Source organism: Micropterus salmoides, unplaced genomic scaffold (assembly GCF_014851395.1).
Source record: "Micropterus salmoides isolate LMB-PRFRI ecotype aquatic unplaced genomic scaffold, ASM1485139v1 Ms_hic_scaffold_4, whole genome shotgun sequence".
Lineage (NCBI taxonomy): Eukaryota > Metazoa > Chordata > Actinopteri > Centrarchiformes > Centrarchidae > Micropterus > Micropterus salmoides.
In genome coordinates, this window is record NW_024043372.1 from 9,931,968 (window position 1) to 9,953,222 (window position 21,255).

The 21,255-nt window shown below is 39.0% G+C and overlaps 2 protein-coding genes across 7 annotated transcripts in view; one reads left to right on the forward strand and one right to left on the reverse strand.

Moving 5' to 3' along the window:
- LOC119885596 (centromere protein P) overlaps window positions 1-21,255 on the reverse strand; it is a 109,418-nt gene that overhangs the window by 33,291 nt on the left and 54,872 nt on the right. The gene's annotated exons all lie outside the window — the stretch shown is intronic.
- Window positions 3,849-16,782, forward strand: aspn (asporin (LRR class 1)). 4 transcript variants are annotated; one of them, XM_038695694.1, is made up of 9 exons: window positions 3,849-4,119; window positions 4,258-4,319; window positions 7,930-8,190; window positions 8,967-9,079; window positions 11,831-12,044; window positions 13,152-13,262; window positions 13,512-13,605; window positions 14,046-14,184; window positions 15,392-15,589. In XM_038695694.1, exons 3-9 carry the CDS (start codon window positions 7,974-7,976, stop codon window positions 15,587-15,589), a joined length of 1,086 nt encoding a protein of 361 aa, XP_038551622.1. In that variant the 5' UTR covers window positions 3,849-4,119; window positions 4,258-4,319; window positions 7,930-7,973. The 4 variants fall into 4 exon arrangements, with proteins under 4 accessions (XP_038551622.1, XP_038551623.1, XP_038551621.1 ...); XM_038695695.1 differs by having other exon boundaries at window positions 4,258-4,315; XM_038695693.1 differs by lacking the exon at window positions 4,258-4,319.

A 21,255-nucleotide genomic window follows, 5' to 3' on the forward strand; every position in this document is an offset into this window, starting at 1 on the left:
TCTATTAAAATGTTTCCTGGCAACACAATGTTAATATGGCACTGAAGCAACAGCGCTGAGGCAACTCCTTGGCACCAGTGCCCTGCAAGTTGCCCCGGTGACTCAAAGCTGTAAAGACTCAGCTGGAGGAAATTCATAAAAACACAAGATCCAATGGGTCCAGAGCCGTCACAGACGTCTGATGGGTTGGAAAGTATGAGATCCTGAGGGAGAAGAGACATCCTGACCGCCTCCCATCAGGAACGCAGACCATCTCCCATCAGGAAATAATCTCTAACATTTAATTTGCAGTTTGAATGCTGTAATTCCAACAATTACGCCATAGATTTTTTCACTACCACAAACCAATTTCCCTATTTTGACTATTGAAGCTACCGAATAAAATCTATCTGTGGCAGACTAGTCAGCTGAGAAGTATGAGTTTTTCTTGCAGATCCCCCTGAAGAGGAGATGACTGCACGACAGACGTCCTGCTCAAGTTCAACATTTTAAAGGTTGCTTTTTGGACAGACATAACATAATAAGATTCACTGTTAGGCTTGGGGTCCAGAGCAGAACAGAACCTGTGTCCTCTCATAGTACACAGAAAGTAGAAAACTATCAAGCAGGTTCACATCAGAGTCTAATCAGATCCTTGCAATGTTTGGGAAAATGGTATCCTTTAATCTTAAAATCTGGCTCATAACAAGGTATTGTTTCAGAAGAGCTATGAAGCTGTGATTATGAGGAACTGGAAACTGAGCACAAAGTTTTAACAGGAGGATCATAAATGTAGACTTGCTTACGTATCAGATATCCGTGGTTTACACTGGACTTTCTTCCATGAGCCTTTTGAAATGTGAGGTTCTGCTAAGCTTAGCGCTGAAATTCACCAACAGTGAAGTGCTTCTTAAACTCTAGCTGCGATTAGTAAAATGTTTGGCTCTGCAGGTAAACAACTAAAATCGATATTTAACATTTAGGCAACAAAGTCTTTCATGGTGACTCGGTAGCTCGCTCACTGCTAGCGAGATAAAAATCGTCCTGATGAAATAACTTTTGCCTTTTCACCAAGTTGTGTTTTTGAGATACACACTAAAAACAGGAAACAAATTGTTGACAAATCTGTGCAAATCTGTGTTAGTGAGTACTTCTCCTTTGCCGAGATAATCCATTCACCTCACAGGTGTGGCATATCAAGATGATGACAGCATGGGTATTGCACAGGTGTGCCTTAGGCTGGCCACAACAAAAGGCCACTAACACAGATTTTGACAAATTTGAGAACAATATTTGAGATAAATAGGTATTTTGTTTACATAGAGAAAGTCTTAGATCTTTGAGTTCAGCTCATGATGAATGGGGGCAAAAACAAAAGTGCTGCAAAGGCCTCTGTCTCTAGTAGACTCACACCTGGAACCTTTTGATTACACAGGATGGTGAAAAAGGAGGAGTGTGCAAAACCCTTAAACCTGTGGGAGGTTAAAGAGTAGAGAAGAGTGACAGCCTTGTTGTTTGCAATACATCTTAGTGGTCCATGATATACAGTGCCCAAAGCATGTAAGCATCGACAAGATGCATGCATGAACAGGAGATCCTGATGTAAGGGGTGGGCGATAAATAATTTCACAATATTCCAGGGTATTTCTGCAATAATGATATTCTTGATCATATGACAAAATACTGAAAAGTATTTTTGGTTTAGAACAGAATCGCTGTTGAGCTCTCCTTGCAGGATTTGAGGCTCTCCTTGTACTCAACTTATTGCTTCTACTTGAGGTTGTGAAGTAAATTGCCCCCTTTTGTTGTTACAGTCTACTTATATTTCTTACATATTACCGTGATTTGATGTACATCTGATCTCTTGTAACCAAACCATTTTCACACTAAGTTGAAAAAATGTGGTATCTGTGGCCATGGTAGAACGGTTATAAACCCAGCTGGCTTACCTGCTTGTCTACCTGCATGCAATCTGCCCGTGCACTCATTGTGCATCATCATGTGTTTTGGGGGAGTGGATTTGGAGGGAGGCAGGATTTTATTCTGTTATATACATTTTCAAAACCTAGCTATCTCTAGTTTCTCCAACATTACCTACCCCAGCTTTAAATGAAAGGGAGTCATTATGTATGTCATTCTTATATTTTTGTTTGAGGAGACATTCTTAACAGTCTTGCTGTGGTATGAAACAACACATTGGGGATACAATAGTCAATGTCACAACAGTTAAAAAACTGAAGACTGAAGTAATTCAATCAAACATTTAATTAGAAATACTACAACTAATTTCAGTTTAGAAATTTCCTTCAAAGAGTATGTTAAACATGGGGGAGCTCAGCAGGCTCCTTGCTGATTAGATGATCATTTAACCAGGTCTCTGATGGTTTGGAAAATATGATTTCCCCATCGTGAAGATGCATTGAAACCATAACACAGACCCGCTCCCATTTCGGTTCATCTGACTGCCAAACCAGGGCATATTTGGATGGTCTGGCTCTGCCATAACTTGTGCCTCAGAGTGCCGTTCCAGCTCAGCTCAGCAGAAAATACCAGCACTGAACGGAAAAAGGAACAGTATAACACATGAAACCCTGAGGGAGCAAGCCCCTGTTAGTTTTTCCATTCTTGGGAGGTATTTCTCACTTCTGCCTCAAATGTAAAGCGCTTTAGGCGTTCCTGTTATGTCTTGTTAAGATACACATCATGCAGATAACACAAAACAAATAATGTTGACTGGATGTTGTAAAGCATCACCTCTGTTTCTCTTCTGCCTCTTTTGTCCATGCTTTTTTAAAATGTTCTAGGAAATTTATAACAACAAAAAGAAAACTACCAGTTCTCAGCGACTCTGATGGTAACTTGCACCACTTTAAGTCATTAAACACTACTGCTGTACTTTTTATTTTTTTTTTTAAAGTGCCTGTGGGTGTGAGGTAATGCCAGTTATTCCAGATTGGTTTTAAGAAATGTCTAGAAATGAGGGTCAGTATTTGGAAACAAGACAGAAGACCCCTTAGTTGGCTTCATCTATCTGTAAGTAATGTCTTTAGACATATAGGTGTCACATAGGTGTCTGTTACATAATAGTTCCTTTATTCAGATATGACAAGAGCATTACATAAAGCTCCCCTGTACAGTGATACTGTATTTGGCTGGTCTACAAAAGGGAGAACCGTCACTGCTGAAGAACAGAGAATTCCAGAATTGGAAAATAAAAACACCAAAGAAGAAAAGTGTTCTCAGCTCTCTCACAGTCTGCCTCAGTGATAGTTTTAAATACATATTTGTATGCTGGAGCCTTAATTATCAATCACGTGATGCATTTTCTCATCAATGTCAGAATTTATTAGTGAATTCTGCAGCCTATCTTGTAATGGATAACAGTGCACAAGCACAGAATGATGCACGCTAACGTTGTCAAGGGGCTCAATAATTGCTGGTTCATCATCATCATCATGTAAATGTCCTGGAGGTTAACATGGCACCTCTTTGTTTGGGGAAGTCAGTTAATATGAAGCAGCCAGATGAAGTAATCCCTCAAATAACGTGACAGATGGCATTATCCTAAAAATCCCTGGCATCCAATCTGTTGATGTTTGACTGAGTAAACCCAAACAGCTACAGCGACTCTATCATCCCACTACGCTTGTTTAACCCAGTGTCAATAGGCCTAAGTATAGGAACCATTCATGTTGATGTAAAATATTTAATATGGCACCCGGCCATGAAGAGAGGGGAGGTGACAGATCTACCAGTAGGTTTTAAATAAAGACTTTGCATTCAGGAGTCTAAAGCCAACTATCCTGGCATCGCTTCAAAGCTCCTGATGAAAAGCACATGACTAAAATCCTAACAATGCCTTTTTAAAATCTAGTCCCTGAGACGTCCAGATGGTGTGATCACAGAGAGTCAAGAGCTCTTAACTGAAACTGAACCTCTCACCCTACAGAAGAGGTTTTCCATCGGTGGGGGTGTTCTGGATGCTATTTTTTTTTCCCAGAGAAAGGGTGATGCTATTCTCCATTCACTGGGAATGTATTGACTGAGGATCCAAATCTCAGCCTTCCAGCTGGACCCTGCTGCTGCTCTGCTCACTGAGTGGGGTTTAAACCAGGACTAGAAACACACCTGACAGTTGAGGTAGGACACACCCTGGATTTATCTAATCTTTTAACTTGTTTTTGACTAGTCGATCTGGCATGTTTTATTGTATTGAGAATGCAGCATCTCTGAGGTGTTTAAGTCAGTTTTACAAGACTTCTGCTGAATACCTTAAAGGTGGTGGAGGTGTTTCAGTGGAGCCACGGGACTGAGCTGCAAATTTTCACCAGCTGATGTAGGTCTGTATTATGGGAAAAACTGATGTATTTTAAGGGAGAATATTTAAAATGCAATTATTTTAAGTGAGTTAGATTTGCATGCAGATTTTAGAGCACAACAAGATCAATTTACAGGAATGTTCATAAATCACTGGGTCACGTTTTAAGAGAACTATATAATGGACAAAATCTGAAGGGAAGATGATATTCAATGGTTGGGTTTTATATTGAATGCTGTGGTCCATCTTGTGTTACTTGCCTGGAGTTCAGTTGATCTCATTTGACAAAAATGTAAAGTAATTTTCCATAGAGTACAGTCATTACAAATCGTAAATACAAACACATGAGGGAAACCACCCAAATACCCCAAATTACTTCAAGTACAGAGCAGACAGGTCTTACACTAGAATGAGTGCTGGTACATTAATCAATTAGTCGCTTAACAGAAAATTATCAAGTAATAATTTTGATAATAGTATAAGAATCAATGAAGACTATTTTGAAAGCAAAATCCTTTGACATGCTAAATAGTCTTAAGTTTTAACTTCCCCTTTGTGATGATTTACTGTTTTTTTTCCCGGTGGTTTCCATCACTGCAAACTTTTGAAACTTTTGAAACTAATTGAATTGAATTGAAAATTGAATTGAAACTGAATATCTTCAGGTTTTTGGACTGTAAACAAGACATGTCGCCCTGAGCTCTGTTTAACTGGGATGGGATTTTTTCCCCTGACATTTTATTGTTTTAACAATTACCAATTTAACAAATAATCATAAAAAAATTTGACAGATTATTTGATCATGAAAATAATGAGTAGTTGCATCCATAAGTGGTAGTGACATATGTATGCACGTCCTGATGGGAACAGCAGGGATCAGAGGGGGATGAAGTCTGGTGATGTCGCTCTGGTTTGGATGTTTTATGAAATGCAAACCTCTAGAGAACGGAGTAGATTTAAGAAGTGAACAAAAGCACTTTACCTGCCCCAGTCTGTCGGGATTCACTTACTGCCAAGTTGCTAAAGCAATCCCCCACGAAGTTACAGAACACAAATCAAGAAAAACGCTTCTTTTGTGCTTAATGTGCACATGTGGAACAAAAGAAAGAGTGGGTGCAGAGGAAGGGTCGTTGCTGAGCATTTTTTGCTGTCGCAGCAGGATGCTCGACCACCACCACATACTTGTGGGTGGACTTACTGCTTAACTGAAGGGCTCAGAATCCATCAAGATTAACAGAAGCACGCAACCAGACTATCTCAGCCCCTCTCTGCTGGGTGTGTGAATGTGTAATAGAGAAAGATATATAAATCTTTTTGTGAATCACCACAAATGTGGAATAGGTGATCGCTGGAGAAATATTTATGTTGGCTGCAAGAATTCATATCCAGTTGAGGTTTTCAGAGCTTCATGGAAACACTGATAGAAAAAAAGAGCACTTACTGAAACTGATCACTCCAGGAACTCTGCATGCCCTTTCACCATGCACTGTTTTAGCAATACATCCCTAAATTTGGTGCTGTAAAACTGAAACTCAACTGGAGTACTAAAAACTGTTGGTGGGTCATTAACACCACTACACCATTGAGCATAACAGTTCATTACAGTTGCAACAAATGCAACAAGCGACATTTATTCAAGTACCGTACTTAAAATTTTGAGGTACTTGTACTTTACTTGAGTATTTCCATTTCATGCTACTTCATACTGCTACTTGACCACCTTTCAAAGGGGAAATGTACTTTTTTTTTTGCACTACATTTGGCAGATACAGTTTTCAGATTAAGATTTTACATGTGATCAGTCTATAAAATATAATGCATTCTAGATTAAACTACTCAAAAGTATAAGAAGCAATTATTATCAGCTCCACATCAACCAACTACAACATTAAGTACTGATTACATAATAATTCATCAATAATAACTATGCCCCATAATCACTGCAATTAGCTTCTGTGTACAAGAAAGAGTTGAGTCGTGGTTTTGCACATGTTAAAATCACACATGAAATATGTGGAAAACATGTTTTGCACATGTTAAATATAGACTTTGCACGTGGAAAACATGGTTTTGGAAGTCGATGTAAATTCACCACGAAACCTATGTGATTACATGTGAAACCCATGTGCTCCACATGTTTGTATACATGTCTTCACATGAGTCCACATGTGGAAAACATAAAATTTAATTAAATTTATCTGTGTTTTTCAGAGGCCAGTAGAAGTAAATCAGGTTGGGTTTGATCCTGTTGTATTGTTTAAAATTTTGTACTTTTGAAATCCTCTCAAAACTATTTGGTCAGCATTGACATGCTTAAAACAGAAGAAAATATATGCTATAAAACTTTGTTCTCTTTTCAAACATTGGGCCTCATGCAAGAACCAATTGTATGAACAGATTTGTTCTTGAGTGGCTTGTACAAGTGATTCAGGAAAACTTGCCGCATTCATCAATTTTCTCCTATTTTGAATTTTATCTTAGGTACGGACAGAATTTACGAGGGGTCCAGATATGTTGTAGGAGTCATGTGTAATTAGTCTGCTGTACCATTTGAAGGTTAATTTGTCTTCGCCTATAATATGGTCAGTTGGAAGTGTAATCTTTTGGATGCCTTAGTGTGTCTGGCATTTGGAAGACAGCGATGTGCGCTGTGCGCTGAGATATTTGCAGAGACAGAGGAATGGTTGTTGTGGTTTGGACTACCACAGGCTGTGATTCTGCAAATGTGAAACTTGTTAGTTACTGGGGAGGCTGTGGCTTAGGGGATAGTGCGGTCGTCCCGGCGTTCGAGCCCTGGTTCGGTGCCCCAGTCTGTATGTCGAAGTGTCCTTGTGTAAGACACTGAACTCCAATTTGCTTCCTGTGGCAGTGCCACCGTATGAATGTGTATGGATGTTATTTACATTCTGATGTGTAGTTTGCACCTTAGCCTCCGCCAACAGTGGGTGAATGTGACGTATTGTAAAGCGTTTTGAGTAGTCGCAAAGACCATTTACCAGTTAGAGCTGTAACTATGCAGACAGACACACTGACCCTACCCTGTTCCCTTAATTCTACTGATGACGATGTTAAAAATCAAAGACTTTCCTTTATGGATCCCTGAAAGAAGGACTTCCGTTCGTTTTACTTTTCTCATTTTCATGAATGAACACTTCCTCATATATGAGGCAAGACACGTGACCTTATATGGTATTATTAGGGTGGAGATTATACTAATTTACAATTCTCATTAGCGTGCGCTCATTTACGCACAGAAAGCATTCATCATGTTTACGCGGGTCATTTACACAGTTATCTCAAGTTAGGAGCATTTGCTGAATCTAACGTGGCACACTCGTACGAGCCCACCGTACAAAAAAAAAGTAAGATAAAGTTAAGGTAAGAATACAAACATTTTCTTTAGGAGTTGGTCTTTCTTATGATGGCTTTAAAAATCAATACATTAAACAACTGAGAGACTACACACCAAAGGTGACCAACTTCCACATTTCTAGTGCATCACAGCTAATGAAAATGAACACATGAGCACAATGTTTACTTCTGAATACCATCACAGTGGGTCATTAATGTGAACAGTGTAAACCGAGGTAAAGTGCCATGACATCACAGTTAACCTCTGCCTTTTCCTACAGATCTCCCTGGTTGCTGTTTCACTGACCACCTCTCCAATAAAACAATGAGAGTCTTCATCCTGCTTTGCCTGCTGGCGCTAGGCAATGCCAAACCCTACCAGCCAATAAACGTGATGGACTTCATGAAAAACTATGACATCATGATGGCTGACTCAGATGATGACGACGACGATGATGATGAAGATGACGATTATGACGAAGACGAGAACTGTCCAGCTGGTTGCCATTGCTCGCCCAGAGTGGTGCAGTGCTCCGACCAGGGTAAGAACACACACCGTGTGAACATATCTGGATCCACATGAAAGCTCTGAGCTAGACTCATGGATATGGATAAAGGCTCACTCTTATGTAATTATAAATGAGTAGCTCACCATTAAATTATTATTAAGTTATTCTACATTTTTCTTCCCGTCTCCAAATCCAGTGAAGTCTGTCTCTCAATACTTTTAGACTTCCCTACCATGCAAATTATCGCATACTCAACTACCTGACTACTGAACTGTTTTATATCAGAGAGAGACAATGTGAATGTTAGAAAAGTAATAGCATAGTATGATGCATCTTGTATCATGTAGAATGTGAGCTTTCTTCTGGATTGTGGAGGTTTTTCACACCTGCTTGTTGCACTTACAGCAAAGCAGGGCTCACCCTCTATGGCTTACTTCAGTGTCATGAAACTGTCTCATGAAACTGTCTTTACTACGACATTACCACCTAAGGCTATGCCTGGGTGTCATTGACACATCTGTAGAGTGAATACATCAGTCAAGTCACTACCAGAGTTTTTTAACCAGATTTTCTTAAGCTGTGGTGCACAACAACAACAGTGGCTTGTGTTTCTGATTTGTCATGTATGATCACGCATGTTCCCTTGAATCAGAGAACCACTGATACTGAGACCTAAGATGGCAGAGTTTGAGTCAGAAAGATCACAATGACTTCATCACCTGTACATCTGTGTTGCATGAGCTCAGATTTTCATCACTTTTTGGTCCAACTCTAATTTTTAAATCAGGCATTTGTGTTCTTACCAACAGGTCAGATTGCTGTTCCTGAGAAGATTCCTGAAGACATTGTGATACTAGACCTCCAAAACAACGATATCACTGAGATCAAGGAGGACGACTTTAAAGGCCTCAACAAGCTTTATGTAAGAGGAACCTTCAGAACTAGTTTAGAACTAAACGTCAGACATGTTTGAAGTTAAAGATGTAAAAATAACATTAATCCATCGTAACAAAACACTATAAGAGCAAATTTCTAGTCATATCTCCAATTTCAAGTTTGAGTAGGTAGGTAGATTTATTTTGTCACAACAGGTTATATAGTGAAATTGAGTTTGTAACTCCCTTATTTCCAAGAAATTAACTATCATCAATGGAGCAGTGCTGAGGATGAATTAGAGTTTAAGAGTCTGATAGCTTGGAGGGAAAAGCTGCTCTGCAGTCAGGTGGTGCGGCAGCTGAAACTTCTATCTCACTTCCCAGAAGGCAGCAGGGTGAACAGGCTGTGGCTGGGCGGGTACTGTCCTTTAGTATCCTTTGGGCTCTGCGTAGGCACCTCACCTCACCGATATCACTGATGCTCGGGAGATGGGTACCAATGATCTTCTGAACAGTTTTAATCATCCGCTTCAGAGCCCTCCAGTCCCGGGCCGTGCACATCCAATGCCAGTTTGTGACGTTTCCAGTCAGGATGGTTTCTATTGCTCCTCTGACAAAAAAAAACTGACAAGAACTTGGCACAGGAATTTGGCCTTAAGCTTCCTCAAGAAATTCTGAGCTAATTCTTGAGCGTGGAGATGTGAGATGACAATATCAGGTTCTCCATAATGCTGATTCCCAGGAACCTGAAACTGTTCATCTGCTCCATCTCTGCTCCACTAATGTAGACAGGAGTGTGTGTCTTTATCTCCTTTTTCCAGAAATCAACAATCAGCTCCTTGGTTTTGCTGACGCTGAGCAGTAGGTTGTTCTCTGAGCACAAATCTACAAGACTATCAATTTCCTCCCGATATGAAGTCTCATCGTTGTTTGAAATCCAGCTGATGATGGTAGTGTCATTTGCAAACTTCACAACAGCGTTCTCTCGGGGGATGCAGTCGTGGGTGTACAGCTTGAAGGGGCTCAGCACACAGCTTCAGTGTAGAGAACTAGAGTGGAGGAGGTGTGTCCACCAATCCAAAGTGACTAGAGTCTGTTTGTGAGGAAGTCCAATATCCAGTTGCAGAGTGTTGTATTTAAACCCAGAGTGCTGAGTAATGCTGATGGCACTGTAACGTGTACTCACAATCTAATCTATGGGATGATTAGGAATGCCAATCTCTTATAAAACTACCTGCTGAGTTGAACAAATGGTGTCCACACATCTGCACTGTTCAGTTCCTTTCTGCTGGATCTAGACTCAGAATTCGACCAATTCATACCCCAAAGAAAATGGTGGGCATGTAACAAGAAGTGGCTAGCAGACGATAGAACCTGGATACAAATGCTTAGATGCAAGTGAAATACATTTGATTTTGTTGCACACACAAGTATATCACCATGTCTACCCAGCCTGCATAGGAATGGCAGCATGTTACAGCAGCAGCATCTTCAGTCCTTTGCATCTAAACAGGATGTGTTCAGACACAGACCTAAGTGTTCTTTGGCGGTGCTCATAGCCCAACACACAATCACTGTAGTTATGCGGGTAAAACTTAAGAAATCAGATGAATTTATAAGCATAAAGAGGGATGAAACAGGCCACGTAATGGCTTGACGACTGAGAAACGTGGCTGAAACATCTCCTATGTAGAGCTAAATGAGGGCAAGCTCACAAAGATGATGTCAACATGTGACATTTACCAGGTTATGTTTAACATTTTCTCCATGTTTGGCTAACATTTGCTAACTAGCATTAACAGAAAGTACAGCTGATGCGGTGGTGGCAATCCATTGAGTATATACTGACATATTTCACGGTATAAATGAAAAATCTGATGCAGCATGTTCACACCCACCTTTGTTCTACTTCTAAGTGTTAATACTTTCAAATCTAGATATCAGAAGCAGTGACTTTCTACTATAGTAACAAAATGCCTAGACTTGGTTCAGAACTTTAAATGAGTCTCAAACAGACTCAAGATAAGTGTGAATGACAACACCATCTTGTAGCTTTTAAAGTGACCAGATAAGAAGAAACAGCTCACTAATGTTCAAATGCAGCCTTACGAGGAGAAAGTCCCTCTGTATGAAACTCCCAGTTGAGTAGTAGGGGACATTGGGTCTGTGTTTGATCTAGCTGATGTTTTCCCAGCTGGGAATAAACCACATCAAGGCTTGAATTATACTGTACTACATCAAAGCAAACAGTGAGAACAATCTGCAGCCACAGCTTTGTGCTAATAGAGTGACTTGTCATCAAGTGTTAAACATTACATCCAACTTGAACCTGGATAGGGTTGAGTTTTATTTGATAAATTATGATTCTGTTCATCGAATTTAATCAAATCGTTATGATTCTAGTCTCATTTTCCAGCTATTCAGTAGATAGTAGATAGACAGCAGATGTTGGCTGTCACAAACATTTAAACTTTTATCATTAATGACAAGGTATTTTTGTTGGAAACATCAAAACAAAACTATCTCGCCGTCTCTATCTTGCTATACACACGTTGAATGTTGATCATGAGTGAGTTCATTCTTGACCTTGGAAACCGTAGTGTGACACACAAACACTCAACTAAATATTAACTCTTGTCTATCTTACTTGAATTGGATTCCCTCACATGCACAAACTCTGGGGCACAGTGTGTACAACTAGGACATGAAAATTTTAAATTTTTAGACCTGCTGTAAGAAATGCTGTAAAAGTAAGTCTTAATCTAAGTTGTATCCTGAATCCTTTCCCCCCACAAAAGGGCCTGTTTCTGATCAACAACAAGATCTCCAAGATTCACCCCAAGGCATTCAGAAACATGGAACGCCTCAGACTGCTGTACCTCTCCTACAACCTGCTGACGGAGATCCCTGCAAACCTGCCTCCCAATGTCATCGAGCTCCGCTTCCATGAAAACAAGATAAACAGAATCCAGAAGGATGCATTTAAAGGCCTCAGGAAACTCCATGTCCTGGGTAAGACCTGGTTTCGGCTTCCTGTATCAGATTAGAAATAATCAGGGTTCTCAAAGACCAGAAATGTCCAGTCGTTAGTTAAAAAGAGGTCTGCAGGTTTTTATTCAACAAAACAACATCAATACAACCTATATGATATCCTGTATGAATGTTTTCTGATCTGTGACCTCTATGGTTAAGATTTGGTTAAGTTCAGGCAAGCCAAACTACTTGATAATGGCTAATAAAAGATTATGGAAATGGCTAAAAGAAACATTATTCAAAGTTGTGTGAGAATGGATACAAACCTCAGTCTCCCGTGTCAAAGTCAGACACTTTGTACTGTTTAAAGTGTAGTTTAAATAAAGGCAGAATAAGTAGGATTTTCCTATACTATAGACTTGTACAAAAATAATCACACTCAATCATCCCTTAAAAACCACTAGAGGTGTGTGGACCCTGCCCTCTGCCTGTATCTTCTTATTATTTTGCTGGGCGTTTCTGGGCATCAGGCTTTGGATGGACAGACTTTTGCATGGGAACATATCTGCATACATGCAGTATGTAAAGTATGTACAGAACTGTCTGCATGTCTGCCCTGCTGTCCACATCCACATGTGATTTGGAGTATATCACAGACTTAAATGGTTTTACTAGTTAGTTTAGGTGGCCTTGCTAAAGTAAATTCTGTTCATTTGAGAGATTAAAATAAATTTTTAATTAATAATTACTTAACATGCAACAGATTTCCACTCATTAACATTAAATCACTTCTAGTGACTGATGGAAAACAAAGACCCAACAGCACTTTTGGACTAGGACTTGTACCCAGAAAGCACGTACAGAATGTTATTGATAATAACAGACATAATTTAAGATCTTATTTTTCAAATCAAGCATGTACTAGATCATTCAGATGACTTTTGTCAAAGCTTTTTCAACATGATTTCTTGATGAATTGTGTTTATAGAGCCTAGTAGCATAAACCAAGTTTACCTGATCTCAACGGATAAAAATGTAATCACTTTCCAATTATTGTAATTCACTTGATTTATGTTCTCTACCGCAATCAGGAGATTTGATTAATCATCAATAATTAAACCAGATGTTTTGTGCTTGTCCAAACAGAGCTGGGCGCCAACCCTCTGGCCAACAGTGGGATTGAGCTTGGAGCTTTTAACGGCTTGTCGACCCTGTATGTCGGCTTAGCAGAGGCCAAGCTAACTGCTGTACCGAAAGGTAGATCACTCACCTCACGTAATGCTGATTTAAACAAATGAACGGTAAACTTTTCTTTCTCCTTCAGTTGCCCACCTACTACACTGGTCCTCAATTGTACAATTAAATGAGGCATATATACCGCTAATGTCTGGTAATGTGATGCTTAGATTTTAAAGGGGTTGTTTTCAAATTAATTTCATTGTTAAAAGCAAGTAATGCTTAATCTACCCTTAAATTGGTTATGTTTGTGTGTTTTCTATCTCTCAGACCTCCCATCCTCCATGACAGACCTGAGCCTGGACTACAACAAGATCTCTAAGGTGGAAATAGAAGATTTCATCAGATATAAAAACCTGCAGAGGTAAAAACTGGCCACATGATTTTATCCTAGAAACTTTTTCCAATAAGCCAAGATTCTGTGCTCAATATTGATTGACTACTGTTTAAAACTCCAATTTGAGTGTTTTTCTTCCTCACTGTAAGATGAAGTTTTGCAGGGAAACATTAAAAACATTTTTACCTGAAATTAATAACAAATGAAATTCAACACTCAAATGTAGAATAAAAAAAAAACAAATCATGTTGTACATCACTGTTATTATTTGTGTCCCTAAAGCTGCCAGCTAGCTTTAAACAAAAGGTTCTGTTTATGCGTAAGTCAGAATGGGAAGTTTAAATATAGGTATGTTTGTTAATCTGATGTGTAAATATGTCGTTTCTCACTTCTTAATTTCTGCAGATTCTGTTGATTTTCACTCACAAGTGGTGATACCTGTCAACTATCTTTTGCAATTTTTACAGACTAGGACTAGGTTTTAACCAGATCAAGTTTGTAGAAAACGGCAGCTTTGCCAGCATACCGAACATCCGTGAGGTCCACCTGGATAACAACCGTCTGAAAAAGGTCCCACCGGGCCTCAGCTCCCTGCGCTACCTCCAGGTGAGGTACAGACACTGTGATAAATCTGGCACTTTAATCAGAATCAGTAGAATTGCATTTCACAAAACTGTCAGCTAGGTTTAGTTGACAAATAAAATACTGTACAAAAGCTTTTGTTTTTGTTAAATGTTGAATCATACACCTGACAACATGCCTACAAAATCTCTAATTTAGTCCAAGTGTCATGTTTAGAATGCAGAGGGTGGTCAGTCACACCAAATTTTTTATTTGATTTAGATTTTTCTTTTGTTCACTCACTTTGCATTTTGTTAATTGATAAATATAATCTATTAACTTGTCTATTTCAAAGCATTCTTATATTACAGCATGTTTTCCATGCCTGCCTTTTGCACAAACATTTGCACAGTAGGCTACTGCGCTCTAACGTTAACTTCTGCTAAGACAATAATTTCTCCTTTTTACATTTCTAAAAAGGTGGTGGTGGAATTTTTGTCTTTGTGCGAAGCTAGGCTAAACATGACCTGGACTTCTCTGCCACTGCAACTTTTAAAATTCTAGCTTAATCTCTATACTTCCATTACAGAGGGATAATTGAGGCATTGCCCAGACGGCCTTCTCCCTGGCAATGTCCCTCAGCTCAGGAGGCATCCAGGGGGGAGCAGGTGTTTTACTCCAAACTCCTTCCAGATGTCTGAGCCCTTTATCTGGTCTCAAAGACTGAGCCCAGACACCCCGCAAAGAAAACTAATTTTGGCTTCTTTTATCTATCATGTAATTATTTTGGCCGCTACCCAAATTTTATCACTGTATGTAGATGAAGGTTGGAATATAAATTGACTGCTAAATTGACAAAATCGCTTTAAGGCTCAGCTCCATTTTTACCACAAGTCAGATACAGAAGCTGCATCACACTTCACTAATCAACCTTATGTCCCATCTTACTCTCAACCTAAGCTCTACCTAAACTTTTTATTCATAAAGTAGTGTAGAAGTGGAACAAAGTCTTCTTTCAATCCTTGATGTACAACTCATGCTATGCTACTGTCACATTAGGAATGAAGGGGGACATTAAATTTGTTAGTTGTTAAAATTCAATAGTCCAACCTTGAACTCCAAGTTCATCGGTGATCAAAAGGAATTGCTGCTTAATTGCTCCAAAGGAGCATTAGAACAAAACTCCCAATCATGGTTGGGGTTAAGGGTGAAAAATAACTGATTAGACAACAAATCCTTTTTGTCTGTTTAGGTGATTTTCCTCCATGGCAACAAAATCAGCAGTGTGGGAGTCAACGACTTCTGTCCCATCAGGCCCAGTGACAAGAAGAACCTGTATACAGGCATCAGTCTGTTTGCCAATCCTCTTAAATACTGGGATGTCCAGCCGGCCACCTTTCGCTGTGTGACTGGACGGAGGGGCGTTCAGCTTGGAAACTTCAGAAAGTAGAAGATGGGAGTGAAAATGTTTCCAGACAGCACAGAAATGGAGAACTGCCAATATCCAAGTTACAGTATAAGGAAGGAGCTGCAAATAATTCTCATAGATAAAACAAGATGAAACTGCATTCCTGTGTTAGTGTTAGCTGTTCGGGAAATTAGAGAAATTTCATTATATTGATGTATATTAGAAACTGTAGTATATGTTGTACAATTTACACATAAAAGTTCTCAGCCAGGGCGAAAAACAAAAAAATAAACTACTCCAGTCTGGATGTTGGTGCTGAAAATTAACATTAAATCATAAGCTACAACACTAAGAAAAAGTTTTCAGCAGCTAAAGTGATTATAATGAAATTCAACATAAGAGCCCTGCCTACCTTTGTGAGGACATTCTGTAAGGTTACAGTTACCTTTTTGTGCCTCAACGTTTGCTGTGTAAACTTTCCCAGAAATAAAGCGCCTCCTTCTGGTCACCTTTTATCAACTCAATAAGTAAAGTTGAGTAGTTTCACATCCTGATGCCTTTTTAACAAAAGAGAACTTTTTTAGTTCCTTTCTTTCTAGTTTAAAAATAAGACAACTTTTAATGAGATGCAGTTTAGTAGAATACAGTTTACAGTACCTTTGTAACACTTCTAGACAACAAAATAGACATTTTCTTACATATATATATACACACGTCTTGAAGTAGAAACAAAATTATCAGAGAAGAGTCACTATAGGCCAGAGCTGAAACTCAACAGCAACCTAAAAAACACTTTCATCCAACATATTTTCCTCCCAGCCGAAGTCTGTACAGTCAATGAATGATGCTGGCATTTTTGGTGCAATAAGTCACTTTGAAGCGTCATGTCCGTCTTTATGTGGATGTTTTATATTATCTCAATACATGTCTGTATTGTCTTCATTTAGAAGCTGAAAGCAACATGTTAGACTGGATTATACATGGTCCTTGATGTAAACCCCAAAATGTCAATTTGTTTTTACAGTAATCAAGTGAATCACAGATATTATTGAAATAATAAACAGGTAGTAATTCCCAACATGAAATGTCTAAGAGCATGTTTCCGTTTACTCCAGTGATTTCTCCTCTGAAATGGTGCTATATTTATTTTGTATGTCTTTCAATAAACCTGGAACACTCCCCCACTCATGTCTTTACTTTTGTCAAAATAAAAGTGCGTTTGAGTAGAAAAGTAACCATTTGACATTGTTATTTGTCATTGTCATTTATTATTGTCCTTTTGTCATCTAGGCTTTCAGGCTACATGAACATGACTTAACATATAAAACTCAAGAATCTGAAAAGAAATCAATGGGCACAGTACTAGTTGTAATATTAGCAGAAAAAGGTTGATTGCTGAAGATTAGAAATCATCAAATCTACATAGTTTCCAAAGATTACTTTATTGAGTTGATTTTAAAAAGGCAAAATTGTGAGAAAAACAAAAAGTCATATGTGGATGGCATACTTAGAGGAGCTGCAACAAATTATTTTATGGATTAATTCATTAGTCTTCTAGTCTATAAAATGTCCATCAAGGTTCTCAGAGCCCGAGGTTACATCTTCAAATGCAGGTGTACTGTCCGACACACAGTTAAAAACCCGAAGATATTCAGTTTACAATGATATAGAAAACCAGAAAATCCTCACATCGGAGAAGCTGGAACAAACATATTTTTGGCATTTTTGCTTGAAAAATGTATTAATCAATTAACAGATTATCAAAATGATTGCCAAGGATGATTGCTTTTGATCAACTAATTAATTTATGTTTCAGCACTAATTCTAAGAAATGTTTCTGCCAGAGTCTTGTCTTTAAGTAAAAATAAGTGATCAGTTTAGACACAAAGAAGTGAGCTAAATGTTGTTACTGGAAACTGTGTTGGTTTCCAGACCAGTTGAGCTATTGCTTTATTCACCAGCAGACGGCACTGCACACTAAAGAGTTAGAGGTAGTGTTCTTGGTTCCAGGGGAGGTCTGGAGATTGATTCAGAAGAATGAAGACACCCAGGGAGTGATTGGTTCAGATTTCAAGTCTATAGTGTTAAGAAACTGTGGACTCCTGGGAAACTACCCATCGTTTCTGCAGTAAATGAGACAATAAAGGGGACCATTTTGTCAAAAAACTGTATGGTTTTTCTATGCTTTCCTACTGCTGCCAAGTCTGTCGACTCTACCAATACTTCTAAAATCTCTAGTAGCCAGACATATGTAGAAAATAGCACCATTTCATCATGGAAATATTGTGGATGTCTTGTACATCATTCTCTGCACGTTTCCTTAAAATTCAGCCAGACAGATTTGGTATCTCGGGAAATTACAGGAGAATTACATAATGACCATAAAAAACTAATCATAATGCACTCCAACACAAGACAGGGAGACATCTTGCACCTTGTTTGATTTTACATGGTTTGTAATGACTTTAAGGGAATAGCCTGATATTTTGTGCTGGAAGGGGGCAAGAAAGCTAATAAACGTATTTCCCAAAATATCAAACTATTCCTTTAATGGAAGAGAACTTTCTCTGGTGAGTAAGTTGCTTATAACAAAAACAATCCCAAATAAAAGTCCATTTGCGAGTTCTTCCAGAGCTTTCAATTGTATCACACTGCCTTCCTTTGCAGATTGAGTTTGCTCAATTGTATCTCAATCATATTTTTTTTTTACTTTGCCCCTACATCAAGGAATGACAGGCTCTCCATATGACTGGAAAGACACAGTATAAAAAGGTGTTGCCTTGTTTATGTGTGGTAAATTGAATTTACATAAACTGCAGAAAGCAGCTGCGGCTTCCTCACTTAAACAGCTCACTTCTTTTTAAACTGTTCCTTCCCCCAGTATTTCAAACTAATCCACCATCACAATTAAGTGTAGCCCAATGTTTAACGAACAGATGGTCCACAGGACTCACATACTTGAGACTACAGATCTTTTTCATTTGATGATATTTGCAGGATGCTGCAATTTTACTGATCCAATACTGGGTTTCTTACTATTTTGAGTGGCCTTCATGTTTGGGGTCATAAATAAGGCTATTGGTTGAATAATGAAAGACAGAGCCAAAGCAGCACTTTTATAAATGGACAGTAGTATTTTCATATCTCTCTCTCTCTCTCTCTCTCTCTCTATCCATTAGCTGTATCTGCTTATCTATAAGAGGGGCATGGGGAGGGCTGATGTCGATCCCAGCTGACATTTTGCTTGGGTTGTGCCATTGGAGTAGCCATTACTTGCTTGAATCAGTTCTTCTCTCTCTCTGCCTGGTCTCAAGATGTCATACATGCTTTTATATCATCTTGGTTTGATTATTGTAATTAAATGTCGTCACATATATTATTACCTTTTTAAGTGGAAAGCGGCTTACTCAACTTACTACTTTACTCCAGTATTCAATCTCCTTTTAGCTCTGGTTTGGTCTCCACCAACTTCTGAGAAAACATCATGCAACTGCTTAATGTTCCACGTTCTTCACCAGCTAGTCACTAACTTTGTCTGTTTGATGTCTGGTGCGTGCTGGACAGGTAGTGTACGATGGGTTTATCAGAGCTTGTTTTCTAAAAACAGCTGCCTGCTCCTGCTGGAAACAATGTGGTTAAGAACGCTGAGAGTGATCCAAACAGTAACGTTGCAGGTTGTAATACCAAACCAATAAGCAAAAAGATGCTAAAGCACTATGTAGAGTTGATTGCAATAAATATAATATTAATAAATATATATACACACACACACACACAAAAAAATGTGAAAACGTAATAGGCTGTGTTTTTCTTTGACCTCTCAGTCTCTCTGGGAGGCCCCTGTCAAACAGCAGCCAGCTCCCTGCAGACTTCCAGAAAACAAACACCTGCAAACTCCGTTTGTCAGTTCAGGCCTTTACCTGAAACTGATATCTACAGTCCACAGAAAAGGAGACCGAGCTGCAGTATAGTGCAACGACGCAGTGCAGCGGATGGTTTGCTTCTCGACTGTCTTTTTAAATGAAGACTCGTTCTGTGGGTGGGGTGGAGGGGAGCTGCCTCTCTCTCCCTCTCCAGGAAACATATGGAACAGATCTGCCGGTTGGCCAGGCCTCGCTCTGCCACGTCTCACAGGCACACACACGCACAGAAAATTGTCCCAACTTCAGGGCTTTTACCTCTCTTCACCCTCTGCTTTTACTCCTCTCACTCTTCTCTATATTCTACTTTTGTCATCTCCTCTTCTTGCTCTTTGTCCTCCATCCACAACTTCCCACCAGCGTCATATTGTGCAAATTATTCTTTCAGCTTGTGAAGTTAGTCAGAAAACGTAAGCTGATCTGAGATATGAAGATGCTCTACGTGTTAAAGTCGTAGTAGTAGCACATAAGTCAGCCACCTCCTTCAAAGTGTGGACAAAAAGGGTCACAACAGTTTAAAAGGTCTGTCCTGTTCCAAAGACTTGAAGAAAGCCAGGTCAGCAATGTGAAATTTTAATGACAAAAGGTCATGTATCCTAATTGCAACATTCCTACAGTATTTGTTTTTAATGAAAGCTCTCCGCCTCACCTGAAATAAAGAGAGCTTTTGCTAATGTCAGAATAAATTATTCATGTTTTGAAATGTAATATTAGGCTTATTATGCTTCAGAGACAGCAAGCGGTGGTGCCAATTCAAGTAATCTATATTCCTCATTTCTCAGCCATGTTATATTTCTTTACTTAATTCTGTATTGTTGCAATATTCCCACAAAGATCACCAAAGTATTAGTGAGTCTCATCTTTTTCTCTCCTTTTCCTCTTTAAGTCGGCTCCTCCTCACTAGGCCTCAATAAGTTATTTCAGGTGAAAAGCTGCTGGGCACTTTTTATTTTCTTCTCTCTGTAAATCTGTGATGTGTGCTGGATTTATTGTGCCTTCTCAGGAACGTGCCTACTTTATAGGCAGTTTAACTTCCTGGGGAGATAAATCAGCTGTCCCTCTCTGCAGATCAACTATTTCAAGTCCAAAAACAACACATTCAGATCACTTTTCTATCCTTTCCTCCTCTTCAGCCACCCCTTACCTATCAAACAGTTGTCAAACCTTTTCTCATCTAGGAACCCTTCATGCCAAAAAGCCACAAAGCAGGGCACACCATAATACTATAATAACAGTAATATTGATAATTATACTATAAATATGTCACTGATTCAGATGATGAACTACAGATGGGGTGTAAGCTCCAGCAGCTCCACAGGCGTACTGCACCAACGTGGACTTTGTAATTTCATAGCTTTTTTAGTTCTATTACATCGTGTTAAATTTACACCTTTTTTAAAATCCTACCATAGATTAGTGCTCTTCAAACCTAGATAAGTGCCAGACATGCCATTCATAACGTTTATAATCCAATCTTACTTGTTAAAATTAATTGGCTTTACACAGACAGTTGAGGGGGTTTAATGTTCAGACTTGGCTGTATTTTTGAGTTGGTTGGTGCACAATGAGACTCAGGTCTTGACGAACTTGATTTTAATGATAATTAGGTATTTGATGCCCAGAGTGTCAGAAATATTTTCCATCAAAGAAACATTGGGAGGAACATTGGGATTTTACGATTTACCATTGTTAAAACATTATCTTTGACAAGTTTGTCTTTAGAGGATGCAGTGAATGACCTTGATTGTGCTTTGAGCGTGGAAGAAGCTGGTTAGAGGCCAACAAAAG

Coding starts and splice junctions, on each gene's coding strand:
- aspn (XM_038695694.1), top strand. CDS start 7,974: ATGAGAGTCTTCATCCTGCTTTGCCTGCTGGCGCTAGGCAATGCCAAA. Junction 9,080..11,830: donor AAGGCCTCAACAAGCTTTAT/GTAAGAGGAACC, acceptor CCCCCACAAAAG/GGCCTGTTTCTGATCAACAA. Junction 13,606..14,045: donor AGATATAAAAACCTGCAGAG/GTAAAAACTGGC, acceptor CAATTTTTACAG/ACTAGGACTAGGTTTTAACC.